The sequence below is a fragment of the Myotis nattereri genome, assembly GCF_964212035.1.
Source record: "Myotis nattereri genome assembly, chromosome: 2".
NCBI lineage: Eukaryota > Metazoa > Chordata > Mammalia > Chiroptera > Vespertilionidae > Myotis > Myotis nattereri.
In genome coordinates, this window is record NC_138076.1 from 23,919,497 (window position 1) to 23,941,611 (window position 22,115).

Genomic DNA, 22,115 nt, shown 5'->3' on the forward strand with positions numbered 1-22,115 from the left:
ATTTTCAGCTGTTGGTAGAGTCCTTATGTATGAGATTAAGAAAGATAATAATTTCTCACCTAATTTTAAAAAATATTAATATTAGCTTTTATTTTAATGCTAGAGGCCTGGTGCATGAAATTTATGCACTGGGGGGGGGGTGTCCCCCAGCCCAGCCTGCACCCTCTCCAATCTGGGACCCCTTGGGGGGTGTCTGACTGCCGGTTTAGACACTGGCAATTGGACATCCCTCTCACAATCCGGGACTGCTGGCTACTAACCACTTGCCTGCCTGTCTGCCTGATTGCCCCTAACTGCTCCCCTGCTGGCCCGATCACCCCCAACTGCCGTCCCCTGGTGACCCAATGGCCCCCAACTGCCCCCCCCGGTGACTCAGTGGCCCCCAACTGCCCTCCCCTGCCAGCCTGATTGCCCTCAACGCCCTCCCCTGCTGGCCTGTTTGCCCACAACTGCCCTCCCTTGCCGGCCATCTTGTGGTGGTCTTCTTGTGGGGGCGGCCATCTTGTGATGATGTGAGGGCACAAGGGCCACCTAGGCTTTTATTAGTATAGATATTGACCTTATCTCAGCTCTAGATTTGTTGTTGTTGTTGTTATCATGAGGTTTGTATAAAATGTCTCATAGATAAAATAGTCCTTTTTTCCTGATAGCTTCTTATCTTCATTTGACTATACAAGTTGGGCCCCCTTTCTCCTCCCCTTTTAGGTTTTTGTGTCGCATAATATTCTATTTATGAGAATGTTTGCTACCAACCTGAATTAGCTATATTTATTTTAAGTGCTCCCCTCCTTTAACTTTTATGCAACTATAAATAAATGTTTAATATCCTATTTACAAATAGAGTTGCCATTTTCTGATTTTATTTGTCATCTTAAAGCTTTGTGTGCTTTTATATTTTATTTAAGGTAAAAGATCTGCTTTCAACATTTCTTGTAATGCAGTTCTTGTGGTGGTGAACTCTCTTAGCTTTTGTTTGTCTGGGAAAGCCTTTGAATGATAACCTGGTTGGATGATAGAGTACTCTTCATTGATATTTTTTGTCTTTCATTATTTTGAATATGTTATTCCCTCTCTCCTGGCCTGTAGAGTTTCCGCTGAGAAATCTGATGATAGCCTGATGGGGGTTCCTTCGTAGGTTACTGTCTTTTTCCCCCCTCGCTGTCTTTATAATTCTTCCTTTATCGTTGGCATTTGACTCTTTGAATATAATGTGTCTTAGAGAAGGTGTTTTTTGTTTTAGTTGCGTTGAGATAATTAAGTGTTCTGTTAGTTTCTTGTACTTTTACGTTCAGTTCATTCCACAACTTTAGGAAGTTCTCATCTATTATTTCTTTAAATAGTCTCTCTCTTCTCCTTCTGGGATACTCATTATCTTATGCTGCCCTTCCTAATGGAGTCCGATAATTCTCACAGAGTATTTTCATTTTACAAAGACTTAGTTCTCTCTTCTCTTCTGTCTGAATTATTTCCAATGCTTTCTAATGCATTCCTCATCTCATTAATTGAGTTCTTTAGCTCTAGATTGCTATTTGTTTTTGTTTTTAGAGTTTAAATCTCTTTGGTAAAGCACTTCTTTTGTTCATTAATTTTATTCCTGAGCTATTGAATTGCCTTTCTGAATTTTTTGCTATCTCATTGAGTTGCTTCATAACAGGTATTTAGAATTCTCTGTTATTTAGATAACAGTCTTTCATCACTTTTGATTTTGGTTTCTGGAGAATTGTTATTTTATTTTTGTGATACTGTGTTACTGTGATTGTTGATGGTGCTTGATGGGTTGTACCATTGTTTGTGAGTAATGAGTATGTACCCCATTCTTTTTAGTGTCATAGCATTCCATCTTATGGATTTACCATGAATTTAAAAACAGGTTGTTTCAAAACAGGTTGTACTTTTTACCATAAAAAAAAAAGATTTTTTTATGTACATTGGTTTTTGCATACATATAAAAATATATGTAAATTCCAAGAAGTAGACTTTAACTATTCCTTTCAAGTGCTGTACCTAGGCCTAATGGACGAGGATGGAGACAATTTTTTTTTGCTTCCCTTCTCTATTTTCATAGTAGAAACAAATCACTCAACGGGCAAAAAAATAGCGGAACATCTGTTCCATAGCAGAAGCCATAGAATGTTTAAGCTTTTCTTCATCACTGTGCATATTCTGCCACTAATAGAGCCTTAGTTGAGAACACTTCATCAATGATTTAGTAATTTCATCTGATCTTCCCTGACTTTTCCTAATGTAATGTGATATGTGAAAATTTTTCTTACTTTTACTCTCATATTTAAGGCTGTATTATAGAGTCTCACTTTGTTGTAAATCTTTCTCTCAGCCACCTTGTCAATGAATAATATAAGGAATTCCAAAAGCAGATCAGCGGAATTTGTAGTACTATTTAGGTACTGTATAGATTTGGCAATATATTTTTAGAAGATTTATTTAAAATATATTGACATAGGAAATGTGTTATGTTTTAAATAATGTAGTTGATTTTAATACTTTAGTAATATTGAACTTAAAAATATATAGCCTTAGCCAAGACCGGTTTGGCTCAGTGGATAGAGCGTCGGCCTACGGACTGAAAGGTCCCAGGTTCAATTCCGGTCAAGGGCATGTACCTTGGTTGCGGGCACATCCCCAGTGGGAGGTGTGCAGGGGGCAGCTGGTCGATGTTTCTCTCTCATCGATGTTTCTGACTCTCTAGCTCTCTCCCTTCCTCTCTGTAAAAAAATCAATAAAAATATATATATATATTTAAAAATATATATGTGGCCTTAAAAGAATTAAGTATTCCATATTCAGTGGTAAAGATGTTGAATAAGTAAAATATTTTTAAATGTCAGTGTTATAAGTAAGTTGTCTATTCATTGATTTTAAATATATTGGTTACTTTTATATGGAAAATAACTAACTGAATAGAAAATATATTTATGAGTGCATTGTGGTAATAACTTTTTTCTTTTGTAGAATGCATATGAAAACAGATTTCCTGTACCAACATATGCAGTGAAGCAGCCTCAGCAGTTCCCATCAAGGTTTGAAATGAAGTTGCTTAGATTACTTGACTAGAATGAAATTCAGAGATAATGTCTAATATTTTTCCTTCTATTTTTAATTTAAAAAAGAATCAAATTAAAGACTCAGTAAAGATGGGCTTAAAATCAGCAAAAAGGAAAGAATTTATTACTGTATTTTGCATCACATAAAATGCATCCCACCTCTTACACCCCCCAAAGTCCTTGAAATTACAGTTGAATTGCAACACTGAGGCGTATCCTCATGTGTAATCTTTATCATACAATAAGAGTTTGTTGAAATCCAATTGAGCATTAAGGGAAGTATATATACTAGTAAACCTTGTGAGACAGATGTTCACCTGGTAATGTCGTGTGTTATTGGATTAGTGGTATACTATAATTGATCAAAGTGGTTAAGGAAAAGGTATCCACAGGTTAAAGTATGAGGATTGAGAAGGACAGGTATAGAAGTTATAGCCAGTTTAATTCTTAGAGTGGATATTATGTTTGAGAGAGCAGGAATTTCAGTGATGTGCATATATATAAGATTTATATTTACATAATTTCCTGCCCTTAAATCCTAACAGCACAAGGGGTGCTTGCTTAATCACATAGTTTCCTCACTTGCTTTTTACTATTTGTCCTTTGAATTTCATATGCTATTCTTTTATTTATTTATTTTTATTGATTTTTAGAGATAGAGGAAGGGAGAGGGAGAGAGAGAGAGAGAAACATCGATATGAGAGAGACATCGATTTGCTGCCTCCTTCCGGTCTCCCACTGGGGATCGAGCCCGCAATTTGGGCATATGCCCTGGGAATCAAAACAGCAACTCTTTGTTGCATGGGACGCTGCCCAACCAACTGAGCCCAACCAATAGGCTAGGGTTGCACTATTCTTTTTAAAACATAAACCAGAACCTCCACACTACATTGTTGATTATAGAATAGCATTAATTTAATGTAAGTATCCATTTTAGACTTTGTTTGAAGACCTTTACTCATTGTATATCAGATTAATAATAATCTCAGAATAAAGCCTATCCTTAAGAATGGTCAGTAATGTTAAGGATGGTGTTATATTGGGTTTGAAGTGAATGTAGCATTTTATTCCATCTAAACACATGATTAACTGTTTTTTTCTTCTCACAGGCCACCTCCACCCCAACCAAAAGTATCATCTCAGGGAAATTTAATTCCTGTTCGTCCTGCTCCTGCACCTCCTTTATATAGTTCCCTCACTTGATTGTTTTACCTTTCCTTTTGCCGATATCTTCAGGGAAGCTAATAGTTTTTTTTCCTGATATTTTCTTGAAAATCCTTTCCTCCTGCTGCAACTATGAATGAAAATACAACATCACAAAACAAACTCTGTTAACACAGACAAACAGAAATTGAGTAATGGGAATTGAGAAATATAAGAAGTTCAACGAAGTCAGGGAATTTAGAATAACATTTTCATTTCTATCACTGAATAAGTTGCATTCAGTCATCTGTGAAGTTAATGTGTCTAACATGGATTGTTATTTTGAACATGTTACTGTAATAATCCTCAAAGTAACTGTATTGGTTAAGTTTTGTCATTATATGCTTAAATGTAATTATGAATTTTGATCTTAGTTATCATTAATGTAGTTTCAGGTTGAACATGTGATAATCTAATACCTGTGAAAACTGATTAATTTACTGCCAATAATATATTTTTCATCTTGCAAGACTAATAATCATCGTATGCTAGATTCTTGAATAAAAGTTTATTCTGTTTTCAAAAGAATGCACAAATCCCACAGTTAAGGTCCATAATATTTTTAAGTACAAAATACACTAAGGGTATATATGTGTGTATTCACACACAGTCATCTTCCACTTTTATGATCATTCTATAGATAAGTGATTCTATGGATTCTGTGGATAATAGAGTCTATGGATCTATCTATGGATAATGAATATTAGAAAAATTAATTTAATAAAATTCTATTGTGAATCATGTTAAAACATGACATCCTTTTACAATAGCATTATTTTAAAAAAGTATAAAACTTAAGGTACGAAGTATTTAATATAACTAATCAGATAAATGCTGTTGATTCATGGCTGTATAAAGCAGGAACAATTGTATGTTCAATCAATTGAGCTGTTATAAAACCACTTGATAATTTCATGAGCACTTTAAGTGTAAAATCTGAAACTTTAAAGCTTGCTTTTAATATAATTTAGAATGTTTACATTTACTAAAGTGTGCTGGAACAGGTCTCTCTTGACACTAATATTTTCAAAGGAATTAGGCTAGAGAAAGGAAGAAGAAGTTTTCTTAAATAACTGCAAAAATGTTACGTGGTGTCTGTGAGTTATCACAACTGTTAAAAATGCATTTTTACTATGGAAGAAATGTGATGGATGGTAAAATTTTAAGCACCTAAAAATTTTACATAACCTTTCATAATAAAGTTTAATAATAGGTTTATTAACTGAATTTCATTAGTTTTTCAAAGAAAATTTGGTTTGTGTATATATACGTATGCAAATATAACATTTACAATAAATAAATTACTTGAAATTCTGTTTGTGTTGCCTAGTAACTTCCTACTCAGCTGTCTATAACCTTATTAAAACTTATACTAGGCTAAACTACTGTACTAGTCAATCTTTTACAGATATTTTACTAATTTTTAGACCTGTCAAATTATACACAATGTTATTAAAGGAAAACAGTTTTGAAGAAGACATATTTCAGTTCTCTGAAGATAGTACATTATTTTAACAATCAGATATACATTAAAAGTTATAAACAATCCCAATGAAGAATCTTCATTTCAATTTAAGTCCCTGAATGAATTCATATAAGACTAAAATATTTGTATCTTTTGACCAATGATTCTCTCTCATCATTGATGTTTCCATCTCTATCTCCCTCTCCCTCTTTGAAATCAATAAAAATATATTAAAAACAAAAACAAAAACCCAGCCTGTGTGGCTCGGTGGTTGTGCATGGACCTATGAACCAGGAGGTCCCATTTCAATTTCCCGTCAGGCACATACCTGAGTTGCATGCTTGATCCCCCTAGGAGGCAGCCGATCAATGATCTCTCATCATTGGTGTTTCTATCTCTCTCTCTCCCTTTCCCTTCCTCTCTGAAATCAATAAAAGAAATATTTAAAAAAAATATTTGTCTTTCATTCATATAATCTCAAATTTTGCAATTGTAATTCATTACTGGGATTATCAGCCATTAAAGTGTGTCTGCATTTTTGGGACACCCTGTATATTTAGAAATTTTGGGACACCCTGTATATTTAGAAATTTGGTTCGTCCTTGGTTTATTTTGATTACTATTAAAAATTATAAAATTTCATGGTCACAGATGCCACTTCAAAATTTGAAAATATAGGGCTTCCTTGTCATCTGCTGAAGATGTCATAATAATCAAGGGTAAGTTATATGTAACTGTGATATAACTTTGACTATATGTTCACAGACTTACCTTCTTTAGGGTATTATATTTTCCTTTCCTATCAAACAGATGCCTGGGTCTCTAACCATCTGGTTAAACACAATGCAGATTTCTAAGCACAAATCAGATTTCATTAAATTCCATAAATGTTCTCAATTCTGCCATCTTGTAGGTACCATTTTAGGTAGTGTGATGTGTAAGTTTTCGATTGGATTGCCTCCTATTATGGAGAGAGCCATATACACAGGAAGGTTAATATAAAATCTGCTCTATTAAAAATTTATTAAAGGTTGAGGAGAGGGAAATAAATAATTAGAAACTGATAGACAAAAATAGATACAGAGGCAGAGCAGCATCTAACAGACTGTCAAACTACAGCGGGAAGGCTGGGGAGGGTTGGGGGGGGGTGGGTAAGAGATCAACTGAAGGACTTGTATGCATGCATATAAGCATAACCAATGGACACAAGGGGAGGCCAGGGGAATGTCAAGGGGGGCGGGGGAAGGAGACATATGTAATACTCTTTGTAATACTTTAAGCAATAAAACAATTTAAAAAAATAATTAGAAATTTATTTAAAATACTACTAATTGGCAAGTATTTACTGTAACTGTTCTAATGCTATGAAACCAGATTTTTGCCTCGACTGTCTAAGAGCAATTCCTATTGAAATACAAGCAAGGTGTATATTTTTGTTGCCTTGCTTTTGCTCATGCTATATTTTTATTTTGGGGGGAGACGGGGTGCTTAGATTGCCCTGTTGAAACCCTGTGCATTCATAAAATAGCATCTTGAGTGTCAGTTTAGATGTATAATTCCCTAAGTGAGCTTTTCTGTGCCTCTAGTATGTAATAACTTAATAAAAATTTTTCTAAAAAATTTATATATATATATATATATACATATATATATATATACATATATATATATATATATACACACACACATATATATATACACACACACACACACTAGAGGCCTGGTATATAATAACTTATATATATACTAGAGGCCCGGTATGTAATAACTGGGCCTCTAGTATGTAATAACTTAATAAAAATTTTTCTAAAAAAATTTATATATATATGTGTATATATATATATATGTGTGTATATACATATACACTAGAGGCCCGGTGCACAAATATTTGTGCACTCGGGGGGGAGGGGGGTCCCTCAGCCCAGACTGCGCCCTCTCGCAGTCTGGGACCCCTCGGGAGATAACGACCTGCTGGCTTAGGCCTGCTCAGAAGGCAGGCCCAATCCCTAGGTGCAGCCCCTGGTCGGACTCAGAGCACCGCTGATTGGGGAGTTGGGGCGCCGCCCCCTGTCATGCACAGAGCAGGGCCAATCAGGGGGTTGGGGCGCTGACCCCTGTCACTCACAGAGCAGGGCTCCCTGTCACTCACAGAGCAGGGCCCATCAGGGGAGTTGGGGCTCCGTACCCTGTCACGCACAGAGCAGGGCCCATCAGGGGGTTGGGGCGCCTCCCTTTATCACCCACAGAGGAGGGCCTATAAGGGGGTTGGGGCGCCACCACTGTCACACTCAGGGCAGGGCCGATGGGGAGGTTATGGCTCTACCCCGTCACACACAGAGCAGAGCCTGTGGGGTGGGGTTGGGGCGCCACACCGTGTCACACACAGAGCCGCAGGGCGATCAGGGGGTTGGGGAGCTCCCCCCTATCAGGCACAGAGCAGGACTGATCAGGGGGTTGGGGTGCCTTTCCCTGTCACGAACAGAGCCCCAACCCCAGCAGGTCCAGGGGTTCCCCAAAGGTGTAGACGGAGTCGGCGAAGAAGGAATGACACGGAGACAGCGTTCAGTAGATCAGCAGCCTAGCCAGGATCTCCAGCCAAGTTCTGCTCTGGATCTCCAGAGAGGTTCTGCTTAGGATCTCCAGAGAGGTTCTGTGTCCATGTTCTCTTGCTAGGTTCTCCAGGTTCTCCAGCCAGGTTCTGTAGCCATGTTCCCTCGCTAGGTTCTCCAGCCAGGTTCTGTCCAGGTTCTCCAGCCAGGTTCAGTCACCAGGTTCTAGTCAGGTTCTCTTGCCAATTTCTGTAGTCAGGTTCAGTCCAGGATCTTTTGCCATGTTCTCTCGCTAGGTTCTGTCTCTAGGTTCTGAGGCCAGTTTCTGTCCAGGATCTTTTGCCATGTTCTCTCCAGCGAAGTTCTTCTGTCTCTAAAGAACGTTCTGTGTAGGTTCTGTGCCTAGGTTCTGTCTCTCTCTCTGTCTTAAGTTCTGTCTGCTGTTGTCTTGTTTCAACTGTATTTATACCAGTTGAATCCAATCCTATCAATCTCTATTTCAAAGGTTAGGGCGTTTCTTATCTCCATTCCAGGGAGTAAAGATTATGTAGCTTAAGCATGATTGTTCATAGTTAAAGTGATTAATTACCCGCCTGGCACTTAGTTAAGAGGTTTTATTCCCTCCCTAACTTCAGGGGAAAATCCCTACCTGGGGAAACAACCTTTCTCAGAGACCTTGGTTAAAACACATAGTGCCAAGAAGGTGAGCAAACATATTAAGAACAGTATGCCATATATGCCAGGTCCTTTGAAACAGCAAGCATGGACCGGCTCCCGGCACAGAGCAGGGCAGATAGGGAGGTTGTGGCCCTGCCCCCTGTCACACACAGAGCCGCAGGGCGATCAGGGGGTTTGGGTGCTGCCCCCTGTCATGCTGATCCCGGTGCTGGGAGGCATATTACCCTTTTACTATATAGGGTAGAGGCCTGGTGCACGGGTGGGGGCCGGCTGGTTTTCCCTGAAGGGTGTCCTGGATCAGGGTGGGGGGTCCCCACTGGGGTGTGTGGCCAGCCTGGGTGAGGGGATGATGGCTGTTTGCAGCTGGTCACACACCCTTCAGGGTGGGGGTCCCCACTGGGGTGCCTGGCCAGTTTGGGTGAGGGGCTGAGGGCTGTTTTCAGGCTGGCGGGTGACTGAAGCTCCCAACTGCTCCTTTTTTTCTTTTTCTTTTTTATTCTAGGCCAGCTTTAGCTCTGGCTCCAGCTCTGAGGCTTCTGCTGCTGAAAGCAGGTATCTGGTTTGTTTGGGTTCTATAATCGAAACACTGTATGAACTCCAGCTCTGAGATCTCGGCTGGCTGAAAGCAGGTTTCTGGGGTTTTGTTTAGCTTCTATATTTGTAACAATGTTTCAAACTGCAAGCTCAGAGGCTGGCAAGGCAGGTGGGGAACGTTGGTTTCCTCCGTCACTGAAGCAAGGAAGCCTCATGTTAGCTTCAAGCTGCCTGGCTGCTGGCCACCATCTTGGCTGGCAGTTAATTTGCATATCTTGCTGATTAGCCAATGGGAAGGGTAGCGGATGTACGCTAATTACCATGTTTCTCTTTTATTAGATAGGATATGTATATTCACTTTTACTAAAGCTGGGTTTCTTTAAGAAGAAACAAGAAGAAACGAATTGGTTTCTAAAACAAAACAAAGCTAGATTCCAAGAATAGGAAAAGTGAGGTGTTGATATTTTTGGAAAGAGCTAGGGTTTTTGTTCTGTTTGTTTTCCTGGACCTACTGTCCAAAAGCCCTCTGTAACCAGACTACTGTTTCTTCCCATCACTCTGGTTCTCCGCAGGGCCTTGGCTACAATTCATGTGATGTCACTCTCTTATTTAGTAACTTTCCAGTTCAGTGAATTCATCTGTGATGTGAATGAAACGGACAAGATTCTTGTCTATAGTTACAGTATGTATGTTCCAGTAGAACATCCTAGCCAAATTCCTCAAAACAGTATTCATCATTTTTCTTTATTGATTAAGGTATTACATATGTGTCCTTATCCCCCCATCGCTCCCACACCCCACCCCTCATGCCCTCACCCACCTGTTGTCTGTGTCCATTGGTTAGGCTTATCATATGCATGTATACAAGTCCTTTGGTTGATCTCTCCCCTTTACCCCCACCCTCCCTGTTTAGGGGTTGACCTCCAGGCGGGATTGGCTGGGTTGGAAAACTAGCAGATTGAGTTCAGGGCCGGGCTGATTCTAAAGCGGCGGGCACTTTAATCTGCGCAAACAGCGTGCGGGGGGAGCGTGCGGGGGGGGGGGGGGTGGGTGGACGTGAGGGGGGGCGTGCGGGGAACGGCGCAAACTGAGCGTGCGGGGGGAGCGTGCGGGGGAGCGTGCGGGGGGGGGGAAGGGGGGCGTGCGGGGGGGGGCGTGCGGGGAACGGCGCAAACTGAGCGTGCGGGGGGGAGGGGGGGAGCGTGCGGGGAACGGCGCAAACTGAGCGTGCGGGGGAGCGAGCGGCTGCGCCCATCCCGGGCCTCGCAGCGGCGCCCGCAGGCAGCGGCCCAACGGCTGCACAGGACGCCCGGACGCTGCGGAGCGGAGAAGAGCCAGCATGTTCCGCTCGGTGATGCTGCTCGCGGGCCTCGGTGCTCTGCTGCGGGCAAGTCCCGGTAAGCGGGGCGGTCCGGTCTGCAGCGGAGGGAGGTGTTTCTCCTTCTCTCCACGGGTCCCAGCACTGCCGTCCCCCTGCGGCCCGACCCGATGGAAACCCGGGGTCCTTGCGGGCCGTGGAGGCTCGTTCGCCCTGTCGCCCGGCAGCTGGGTGCGTCCAGCCTCCCAGTGACACGCGAGCGGGGACGGATTTTAAAAAGCTCAAGGACACATCCCGACTCCGAGGTTGGCCCTGGCGTGTAGGTCTGCCGTGCGCGTCGCCAAACCGCCTCACCACTGCCCCCCGCAGAAGCACCCCCGACACTGCACCGAAAGCCCACAAAACCGGCTCTCCTCGCTCCGGAGCCTGTGGTGCCCGTTTGCATGCCTTGGCGTGTGGCCCCTTTCCTCCATGTGGAAGGCCAGCAGCATTGGGTTGAGCTCTTTGCACACTGCCATCTCGGGAGTTCGCTCTTCTGCGCCCCCTGTTGTACTGGTGAGGTTCCTTCTCATTGGAATTAAGATTACAGGTAATCCAGGATAATCCCTGTACTGAAAGGTCAGCTGGCCAGCCAACTCAATTCTCAGTTACCACTTGCCATGCAGTTGAAGGTTCACAGGTTCCTGGGGAGGATTATTCTGTCTCCCACCGAGTGTGGTACTTAGGGTCTAGGCAGGAGCGGAACCAGAGGCGATCAAGACCGGAGGCCATGCCCTGACCGGTTTGGCTCAGTGGATGGAGCCTCAGCCTGCAGACTGAAGGGTCCCGGGTTCGATTCTGGTCAAGGGCATGTACCTTGGTTGCGGGCACATCCCTAGTAGAGGGTGTGCAGGAGGCAGCTGATCGATAAACATCGATGTTTCTAACTCTCTATCCCTCTCCCTTCCTCTCTGTAAAAAAATCAATACATATATATGACCCGAGGCCATATGGATGGTGAAGGTATGCTGCCAGGTGAAAATGCCAATTTGCTGCGGCAATTCTCTGCTTATTGGGACAGAGAAAACTGCACCTTTCTCTGTCAACACCTCTGTATGTCATTAACCTATCAGTGCCAATGCCCGTGTTCATTTGCTTCAGTAAAGAGACCTTACTTGGAACAGTGTTTGTTATTTCAGCCATCAACTGATTAAACTTACAACAGCTCATTCTCTATTAAATCATTTGCACAGATCAAACAAATAAAATGGGAATATAATAGAGGTCACTCCCCTTGTATATTTTATATCTTTTCATAGTGGGACAGCTTTCTGGGTTCAGAAAGACGTTTGGTTTGGTGATGGTGCAAAGATATTCAGAGGTTTCTGTCCGGCCCTTCCTACTGTAATAATCCTCATCCTGTAGGTTAGGTAGGCTAATGGGGATTCCACAAGTTATTGATTAGATCGATTTCCACACACTTGCATAATTGGGCAATTTATGATAGGATTGACTAGTAGACCCACGAGTACATGCATTGATCTGAACCTAAATTCCATCAATCACCTGACTTTTCCTGGTAAGCATACATCTTGCTGAAGTGAACCACAGTCATATTTTAGGTCTTCAAAATTTAGGGTTAGCTTAGATCCAGTATTTGTTATTTCACAGGTCTAAATATTGGGGTTTGATTGTGTGCCCCCAATCCGGGGATTTTTCCTTTGGTTGGTCACTTCATTCTACTTCCATTTATTGATATGACAGATTTTAAATCCGAGTGATTCTTATTTATGCCATACATTATTGATTTCACGCTTTTGTTTTAGTAAAAAGTCTTTTACCATAAAAATCTGTAACTTGCTTTACTTTTTGGGTGCCTCCTGTGTATTCTTTCTTCTCTTCATTTGTTATATTTTTAATCTGTTTTATATAATAGATTTACTCCTTCATTTAGGTAGTCACTAGGAATTCCTCACTGTGAGTGCTTAGGAAATTTAGTGTCTTATTACGTCTTCCTACGGCCTGCTCTCCCTTTTATTACATGACCGTGGTTTTAGTTCTTCTATACCTTTATATCATGAAACAGTATGTTTTTGATACACCACTTGATTTTCAGCTTTAAGTCACACTTTTTGGACCATGCTGCAATAAATTTAAGGAAACCAGTATGCACATATGGTGTCCCTGTTTGCTGCACTTTGTGGCGTTGTGTATGTTGTCATGCCTCCATAATCATGATTTATAACATTTGCATTTTATTAAATATCCACAATTCCCACAGTTGTTTTAATCTTTATTCTGTATTTATTTAATGCTCTCTACTACTAGACCTTCCCCTCAAGTCTGTTGATACTTTTATTGGGAGAAGTTCATTTGCCGTATGACAGGCATGTGTGAACTATATTCCTTTGAGATTTTGCTTGTAAATATCTATCTTTTGACTCCATATTTCAATAACAGTTTTCCTGGGTAAAAAAAATTCCTGGTTCCATATTTTTTTTCGTGAAGATTTAAAAAAGACATTGTTATTCAGTTTTTTAACATTGGAAACTGTTGTAAGAAATTCATAAGCCAGTCTGCTTTACTCCCTGTATGTTCAATAGACTTTTTTTTTCTTTTTGCTCATATGCCCATAGAATTATTTCTTTGTTTTAGGCAACCAATACTTTTAGTAGAATAGTTTGAATTTTAATTAATTATTATTATTTTTTATTATAATACTTTCTAGTCTATTGTTTCAAGTATTTTAGTTCAGGAAAGTTTTCTTGAAGTTTATCTTTGATTATTTTTGCTCTATTCTGTTTTCTAGGAACAGCAAATTTTGTGAAAGTTGAAACTTTCCCCTGTGTTTTTTATGGCGTCTTATAACTATTTTGTCTGTTTTTAAATTGTTTTAAAGATTATTATAGGAATATACAGTGATAACTCATATTTGCATAAGCGAATCTTATGAAACAATATCAACAAATATTTAGTTAGGTTTAAGACACGGTTACTAACTGTTTTCTTTTATTTCTTAAGATTTTCAAAATTCATCTCTACAGATTGTAGTTCCAGAGAAAATCCAAGCAAATAATAATTCAGAAGTAGAAAACGTAAGATATATTTTTCACAATCAATATTATTATATAAATTTCTTATTTTATTGTATAGTGATGAAATATATCAACCTTACAAAGTATGAATATGTGCCTGGTATTACTTCTAATAAGGAATTTAAAGTTTTTATGGTAAAAGCAAATATTTACACGAGGATGTTCTGTTTAATATTTTTCATTTCCTTATGGAAAACTACTAAAGCTTCAAATCCAGAAAACAATGTAGAAGAAATAGGGTCTTATCTGAGTGCTATCTCGATGATTCATATGAGGAGAATACATTTCTCCAAGACAGTTATGAAGAATCTCTTTTAATTAAAGCCTCCTGCCTCAATCTTTACCCCCGCATCTACCAGTTCTCAGAGAGAATAAGCCTTTTATTCTGTTATTTTTGTCAGAAAGGAAGATAATTTATCTTCTTCATCAATCTATTTAACAAATATTTATCTGGACTAGTGTGTATAGCTTTATGCTAAGTGTTTTAGGAGATTAAAAAAAGAAATACAATGAATCAAGCCTTGTTTATAAATGGTCAATACTTTGTTAACACTTTAGTTTTAGCACTTTAATTAAGACATAGTTTGCACCCCACAGAATTCACCCTTTGTAAGTGTATACAACTCAGTGATTATTAGTACATAAATAGAATTATATAAATTTACACTGTCTACTTTTAGAACATTTCAGTTGTCATAAGAAGTTCCCTCATGCTTATTTGCAGTTTTTCCCTGCTTCCATTCTCAGCCCTTGGCAACTGCTGGTTTGTTTTTGTTTCTATAATTTTGCCTTTTCTGGACATTTCATATACATGAAAATACATGATGTGTATATTTTTCATTGGTCTTCTTTCACTTAGGTTTGTCCATTTGGTAGCACTGATCAGTAGTTTATTAATTATTTCTTTTATTTTTATAAAATTCTCTCTGGAGGATATTTTTCCATTGATTTTTAGAGAGAGTGGAAGAGAGTGGAAGAGACGGGGAAAGACAGAAAGAAGTATTGATGTGAGAGAAACACATCGATTGGTTGCCTCCTGCACTCGCCCTGGCCAAGTCTCAGGCCGGGGAGGAGCCTGCAACCGAGGTACATGCCCTTGAGGGGAATCAAACCTGGGACCCTTTGGTCCATAGGCCAGTGCTGTATCCACTGAGCCAAACTGGCTAGGGCATTAATGATTATTTCTTTATAGATGTGATTAACATTTGTTTATCCATTTGCCACTTGATAGACATTGGAATGTTTTCAGATATTGGTTATTAGAATAATTCTGTTAATGAACATTTATGTGTGGATATAACATTTATGTGTGGCCTGATTGCCCCCAACTGTTCCCCCCCCGCCCCCCCCCCCCCGGGCTTGGCTCTGTGGCTATGGCTGGCGCTGCCATCTTTGTTGCATCAATTTGCATACTCCCTCCTTATTGGCTGTGGGCGCCACCATCTTTATCTCAAAGTGATGATTAATTTGCATATTAATCTTTTTTTAGATAGGATTTCCACCCATGTTTTAACTTTTAAAAAAGTAGTGATAGAGTTGAAAACAGTCCAAATTTTGTTCAAGGATTTCCTGTTTAAAAATATAGGAAACAAGCCCAACTGGTGTGGCTCAGGAGGTAACGATTCGATTCCTGGTCAGGGCACATGCCCAAGTTGTAGGCTAGGTTGTGCAGGAAGTGGACAATCAATAATTCTCCCTCCTCATTGATGTTCCTCACTCTCCCTCTCATTTCCTCTCTCTGAAATCAATAACATATTCAAAAAAAATATAGGAAACAAGCAATACATTTTAGGACAATGGTTGAAATGATTTTTGTACCTAATGGAGTGAGTTTCACTGATATAGATATATCTTCTTATCCCAATGATGCCACCTAAGTAGATATTCCAGCATAGCATCTAGGCTCTTCTTTTAAACGAGCTTAAAATTCAGTTACATATAGATTTCTAATACTGTATAACTCCCCATATTGGGCCTATTTTTTTGTGTGGAAATAGAATGTATTATATAATAGATAAATGCTAAACATTTTAAAACATAAAACAATGGAATTTTTATTTTGATGAAAAACCTGAGTTTACAATTACTTAGTAAATGAAGAGCAAACACTTCATTTTCTTACCCAGTAACTCTTAATAAGAAAATCATTAGTAAATAAATACCTATGAACAGGTTAAGGATGAGGCAGACTGGATAATAAACCACCCCTGGTTTCACATACCCTGCATGTGACTCGCTCTAAAAGGGTGAGAATGGCCCTGGAGATAACTGAACTGTTAAGATATGGGCACTGAATCTCATTCTAATCATTCAAATAATCCCAATGATAATACTCATTTTTTGTTCATCGTGGGCAATTAACTATACATATTTTACTGAAGGAATACATATTTACGTTACATTGTGCATCACAACTAGAAAAATGGCTAGAATGGCTCCATGTAACCATATTTATAAAGTACTCCTATATAACATTCTGCATTTTATCTGGGGTGTGATAAATATCATTCTAAACTGATAGTACCTCAGCTGGCAATTTCCACCACTTTTGAAAAGATCTAGATAGGTGAAAGAGGACTGTCCTTCATACAAAGAACCAATTTTACAAACCTACTGCTAAATACTTTTATATAACAGAAACCTCAGGATGCTAGAGAAATACTCATTTAAGAAACCATTAAGCTACCTTTGGTCTTTACATTTTTTGATATGCTGTTGCAGATTTAAAATCACATAATTTGAGATATTTTAATGACATTTTAAGCATTGTTTGGAGGGAATAATTGGTGTAAAATTGTTATTTCTATTTCATTTGTCTTTACTCTCAGTTATTTTGGATCTTTTTTAGAAACAGATATCTTATATTATTCCAATAGATGAAAAGCCATATACTGTTCACCTTAAGCAAAGGTACATTTTTTATTCTTTAGTTTTGGATTTCTTTTATTTATATGAATTTGTTTACTTGTAATAAAAAATGGGCTACTTAAAATAATATCGTCGTTATTACATTTTTAGTTGTTTCAGGTGAATGGATATTCTTCTGTGAATTAATGAAATTTTTGATGCTAATGCTTCATGAAATTAGCCTTTTGTTACAAGGGGATTTTGAAACAAATAAAAAAATAGAGACTCATCTTCTGAACTTTAATTGATAAGATTTTAAGTTGGTGGAACCAGGAGGACCTGTATAATCAAGGCAGGAAATCAAAATAACTAAGTCTGTAACTGATTGTATTAAGATTTGATCAGGGAGTTAGGTCCACCAGCAGGATATGGAATAAGAGATTTAATACAGAAATTAGATGATACACTGTGTGGGAAGTAGTGAGTAGCTTATGGAAAAATAGTACTAGTTTGGTATTTTATTTCAGAGAATTGAGAAAATAATTGAAATAACTGTTATAGGGTTTAATTCTCTAAAGGAAACCCAGTTGTGAAAAGCTGGATAGGAAGTAATTTGTTATTTTCAAGAGGTCAATTTTAGTTAAATTTTGGGTGTAAAGCTAGACTACATGGAATGAAGGAAAGGCTAATTTGAGACCAAAAATAGTAAGTGTAAATAACTTACCAAAAATATTGGGCAAAGAAAGAAGAAAGAGGAGGTCAGATGAATGCTTTCAAAGAAAGAAGAAACAGTTTTTTGGCTGAGGGGAAGTTTCTTAAAGAGAGATGTGTAAACAAGTGACTCATTGTGTAAGATGCCAAAGACTGGTGTTGAGTAAAAGAAGAATTAAACTATTCCTATAGACCAGTGGTTCTCAACCTGTGGGTCGCGACCCCTTTGGTGGTCGAACGACCCTTTCACAGGGGTTGCCTAAGACCATCCTGCATATCAGATATTTACATTACGATTCATAACAGTAGCAACATTACAGTTATGAAGTAGCAATGAAAGTAATTTTATGGTTGGGTCACAACATGAGGAACTGTATTTAAAGGGCCAGAAGGTTGAGAACCACTGCTATAGACAGAGGGGAGAAGATGGTATATGATAACACAAATAACTTTTCAAGACTGTCAAAGGCAAAGAGAGAGAACTCACATTGCATTTGAACAACTCATCAGGACTATGAATAGTGGTAAGAAATTTAGGGACTGGAGCATGGGATATGGATAGAGCATGTGTATATTGTTTTGGGAAATTACCTACATAATGATTATGACAGCATTATGCCAATTATGTGATTGCAAATAACTTATGTGAGAAATAACGAGAAGCAGAACTATGACTGTGTAGAGGAAAGGCTTTTTTTTAAAGAAATACTGAGGGGGCAGGAAAAAGATTAGCTAATGGATTAGATAGAGTGAGTTGTGGCAGAGATTCAGTGAAGGAGAAGGGGAACAGACCTGAGTCAGGGCAAATATGGACTCATTTTTGGAGAGGTTGTTTATAGCACTTGTAGGAGATTCCAGGAGTAATGTCTAGTTGGAAAGTAGATTTGGTCTAGAACCGTGGTCGGCAAACTGCGGCTCGCGAGCCACATGCGGCTCTTTGGCCCCTTGAGTGTGGCTCTTCCTAAGCCTTAGGAGTACCCTAATTAAGTTAATAACAATGTACCTACTTATATAGTTTAAGTTTAAAAAATTTGGCTCTCAAAAGAAATTTAATCGTTGTACTGTTGATATTTGGCTCCGTTGACTAATGAGTTTGCCGACCACTGGTCTAGAACATGGAAGAGAGGTGTGGGTTTTAAAGCCATTTTTTAATGTAAGTATAAATGAAACACCAAAAAAACCCAAGATAAATCTATAGAGGTGGGGGTGAATATTAAAGGTGAGAAGGAAAATCAACCCACAGATGAATGCCATGGAAACATTTAAGAGAAGAAGCAAGGATCCAGAGGAAAGGATTTTCAGAAGTAGAACGATATGAGGAAAACCAGGGGGAAATGGTATGATTGAAGTTGAGTAGATGCTTTAAAGAAGGGGCATGTGGTCAGCAACAGGAAGTGCATTACAGTAGTTTGACTTCAAACTGCCTTTTGGATTTCGCAACTAGAGGGTCATTAGGTAAGTAACCTATATGAGATCAGTTTTAGTGAAGTATTCCCAACAGAAACTAGTCTGGGTGATCTGGTTATGTTACATTGGATGGAGGAGTGAGCTTGAGGTGAGGAAGCCTAACTAAAATAACATGGTAAATACAGGCAGCGGTACCAGAGAAGGTTGAACTTAGAGTGTAGTTTTAGTGCCTGTGTTCTGATTCATATGACTTTTACACAATACTCTTTCACTTCTTTATAAAGGAAATGTGTATTCATGGTAATACAATTTAGGAAAAACGAAAGAACAGACAACTCTCATAATCCTACATCCAGTTCATATCTTTGTAAATTTTAAAATGCTTTTCTCTCATCTTGTAGTTCCTTTTTCCCTATTTTCTTCAAAGGAGTCCATTAAGATAGGACAAGTACTTTGAGTAAATGTGTATTCCTTTGAATAAAAATTACATAAACATGAAGAGAAAATATCATCTGTAACAGAGGTTAGCAAACTTTTTCTCTAAAGCCCAGATAGTAAATAGTTTTGGCTTTGAGGGCATAAGTCTCTGTCAAAATGACCAGACCCTGCTGCTGAGGCAGGAAAGCAGCCATTGAGCATAGGAAGTCACTGGCTGCGGCTGTGTTTCCATAATACTATTTACCAACGCAGAGGAGGGTGGGTCAGATTTGGTCTGAGGGTGTTAGCTTGCTTGCTGCTGCTTTATATGTTTCAAAATGAATAACTTTCAGAATTCTCTCATTCTTTTTTACATTCAGATTTTTTTTAGCAGAGAATTTTATGGTTTATTTGTATAAACAAGGATCTGTGAATTCTCATTCTTCAAATATTCAGGTAAGATTTAGGTTGTATGTTATACAGATTTTTTAAAAACCTTTTTTTTTTTTACGTTGAAGAAATTCTTTTCTAATACAGCAGACTTTATTCGCAGGGGATATAGTTAAGGAATCCATTATTGTGTGTGCCTAATTTCCGACTTTCCTGAAATCTTGGTAAATTAAAGAAAATTAGAATGACTCAACACCTTCTACTCTGCCTAGAACATATTACCACTTAATTAATTAATTAGTTTGTATTTTGTTGGTTTAATGAACATAAAAATTAATAAGACAAACACAAATATAAACATAAAATCATAGATTGAAAACTTCTCCTTTTTGTAGTCTCTATTCCAGTGATTTTCAACCAGTGTGCCACAGTGATTTTTTTAAAACATATTTTATTGATTTTTTGCAGAGAGGGAGGGAGAGGGATAGAGTTAGAAACATCGATGAGAGAGAAACATCAAAAAGCTGCCTCCTGCACACTCCCCACTGGGGATGTGCCTGCAACCAAGGTACATGCTCTTGACCGGAATCGAATCTGGGACCCTTCAGTCTGCAGGCTGACGCTCTGTCCACTGAACCAAACTGATTAGGGCCCACACTGATTTTTAAAACATGCAATACCTGACTATTTAGTCTGAGGCAGTGATATCTTTTCCCTTAGATCATCAAATGAAATATGACAACTGCCAACACGAGAATGGCCATCTGTTGTGAATGAATTAAAATTATTCCTATCTTTTTGTCAGATTGGCAAAAAATGTATTTTTTTCTGTGCTGCAGAGTTTTAGTAATTGGTTTATGTGTGCCATGAGATAAAAAAAGGTTGAAAATAGCTACCCTCTCCCATCCATCAAGAAATTCTACTGAATCTACCCTTCAAGTTATAGTATATCTGTAATCTACCCTCTTCCTCTGTCTCCATCAACTGGAACCACTCTTTTCCAAGTAAGCATCTTATTTAATTGGACTAGAGGCCTAGTGCACAAAATTTGTGCGGGGGGGGGGGAGGGGGGAGTGGTAGAAGGGGGAAAGGGTCCTTCAGCCTGGCCTGTATCCTCTCACAATCTGGTACCACTGGCTCCTAACCACTTACCTGCCTGCCTGCCTGATTACCCCTAACTGCTCGCCTGCCTGCCTAATTGCCCCTAACCACCTCTGCCTTGGCTTCCACTGCCGAGGCTTGGTCTGGAAGGTCGTTCGGTTGTCCAGTCTAATTAGCATATTATGCTTTTATTATTATAGATTATTGCCAGAACTTTAATAATCTTTCTACTTCCACACTTTGCCATCCCCTTGATACAGCAACCAGATTGATACTATTGAAATCTAGTCAATAGGATCAATGAATTTTGTGCACCAGGCCTCTAGTCACTTCTCTGCTCAGAACTTCCATGGGATGACCACCTAATGTTCACAAAATGAAAACCAGTCTTATTTCAATATACTACAGCTCTTATACAGTTTGGTCCTCTTCTCCTGTCTGACCTCATTTCCTGTTAGTCTCTACCTTACCTGTTCCAATCATATTTCTCTCCCTGCTGTTCTTCAGACACACCAGACATGTTCTTTCAAGAACTTTGCATTTTCTATTTCCTCTGATCCAGATGTTTGCTTTCCATTGATTTTTAGGGAGAGTGGAAGGGAGGGGGAGAGACAGAGAGAAACATCAATGTGAGAGAGACACATCTATTGGTTGCCTCCTGCAGGCGCCCTGACCAGGGCTGGAATTGAGCCTGTAACCCAGGTACGTGCCCTTGCCAGGAATTGAACCCGGGACTCTTCGGTCTGCAGGCCCTTACTCTGTCCACTGAGCCAAACCGTGCTAGGGCCAGATGTTTGCTCTTTTCCAAAATAGCACATGTTTTTCTCCTTCATTTACTTTGGATCTTTGCTCAGAATCACCCCATTAGTCCTTGACTAACCCCAATTTTAAATTGCATTCTTACCCTTAGTTCTCTTATTTTACCTGTTTTGTTTTTCCCCCAATGGTATCAACATATGATGTGCCATCTATTTTGTCTATTTACTTTATTTTCTGTTTCTCCAGTGCAATATAATCTTTCATGAGGCCAGGGTTTTGGTCTGTTTTATTCACTGATGTACCCCCAATACCTAGAAAAATGTCTAACGCATAGTTAGCATACTAGTATAATAAAAATGTGTTGAATTATTGAATTGGACACTACATTACTTTATTATATTGGATAGGACCATCAGTTTCCTTTTCTTCTTTCCTCTCCTAGGCTCCAACATAAAGCAATGTGTTAATAACTCTTACACTGACTTTTACCAAACATTATAACACTATTGAATCTTGGAAATTATATAATATTCCTCTTATTCTATGACGATGTTTGCTAGATCTCTAACATAATTATGCGGTGATCAGAGACCAAATTTT

General features: G+C 39.0%; 2 protein-coding genes across 2 annotated transcripts in view; both read left to right on the top strand.

Annotated features, from left to right (window-relative positions):
* ADAM9 (ADAM metallopeptidase domain 9) overlaps window positions 1–5,581 on the top strand; it is a gene marked incomplete at its 5' end in the record, with an annotated part of 98,907 nt that extends 93,326 nt beyond the window's left edge. Inside the window, 2 exons of the mRNA XM_081083136.1 lie at window positions 2,971–3,038; window positions 4,172–5,581. Of these exons, the coding sequence (XP_080939262.1) occupies window positions 2,971–3,038; window positions 4,172–4,265 (162 nt within the window). The 3' untranslated portion in view covers window positions 4,266–5,581. The remainder of the gene's footprint in view (window positions 1–2,970; window positions 3,039–4,171) is intronic.
* Window positions 5,582–10,657: 5,076 nt separating this feature from the next.
* LOC308512643 (disintegrin and metalloproteinase domain-containing protein 32-like) overlaps window positions 10,658–22,115 on the top strand; it is a 99,780-nt gene continuing 88,322 nt past the window's right edge. Inside the window, exons 1-4 of the mRNA XM_081082244.1 lie at window positions 10,658–10,888; window positions 13,810–13,883; window positions 16,732–16,793; window positions 19,646–19,721. Of these exons, the coding sequence (XP_080938370.1) occupies window positions 10,831–10,888; window positions 13,810–13,883; window positions 16,732–16,793; window positions 19,646–19,721 (270 nt within the window). The 5' untranslated portion in view covers window positions 10,658–10,830. The remainder of the gene's footprint in view (window positions 10,889–13,809; window positions 13,884–16,731; window positions 16,794–19,645; window positions 19,722–22,115) is intronic.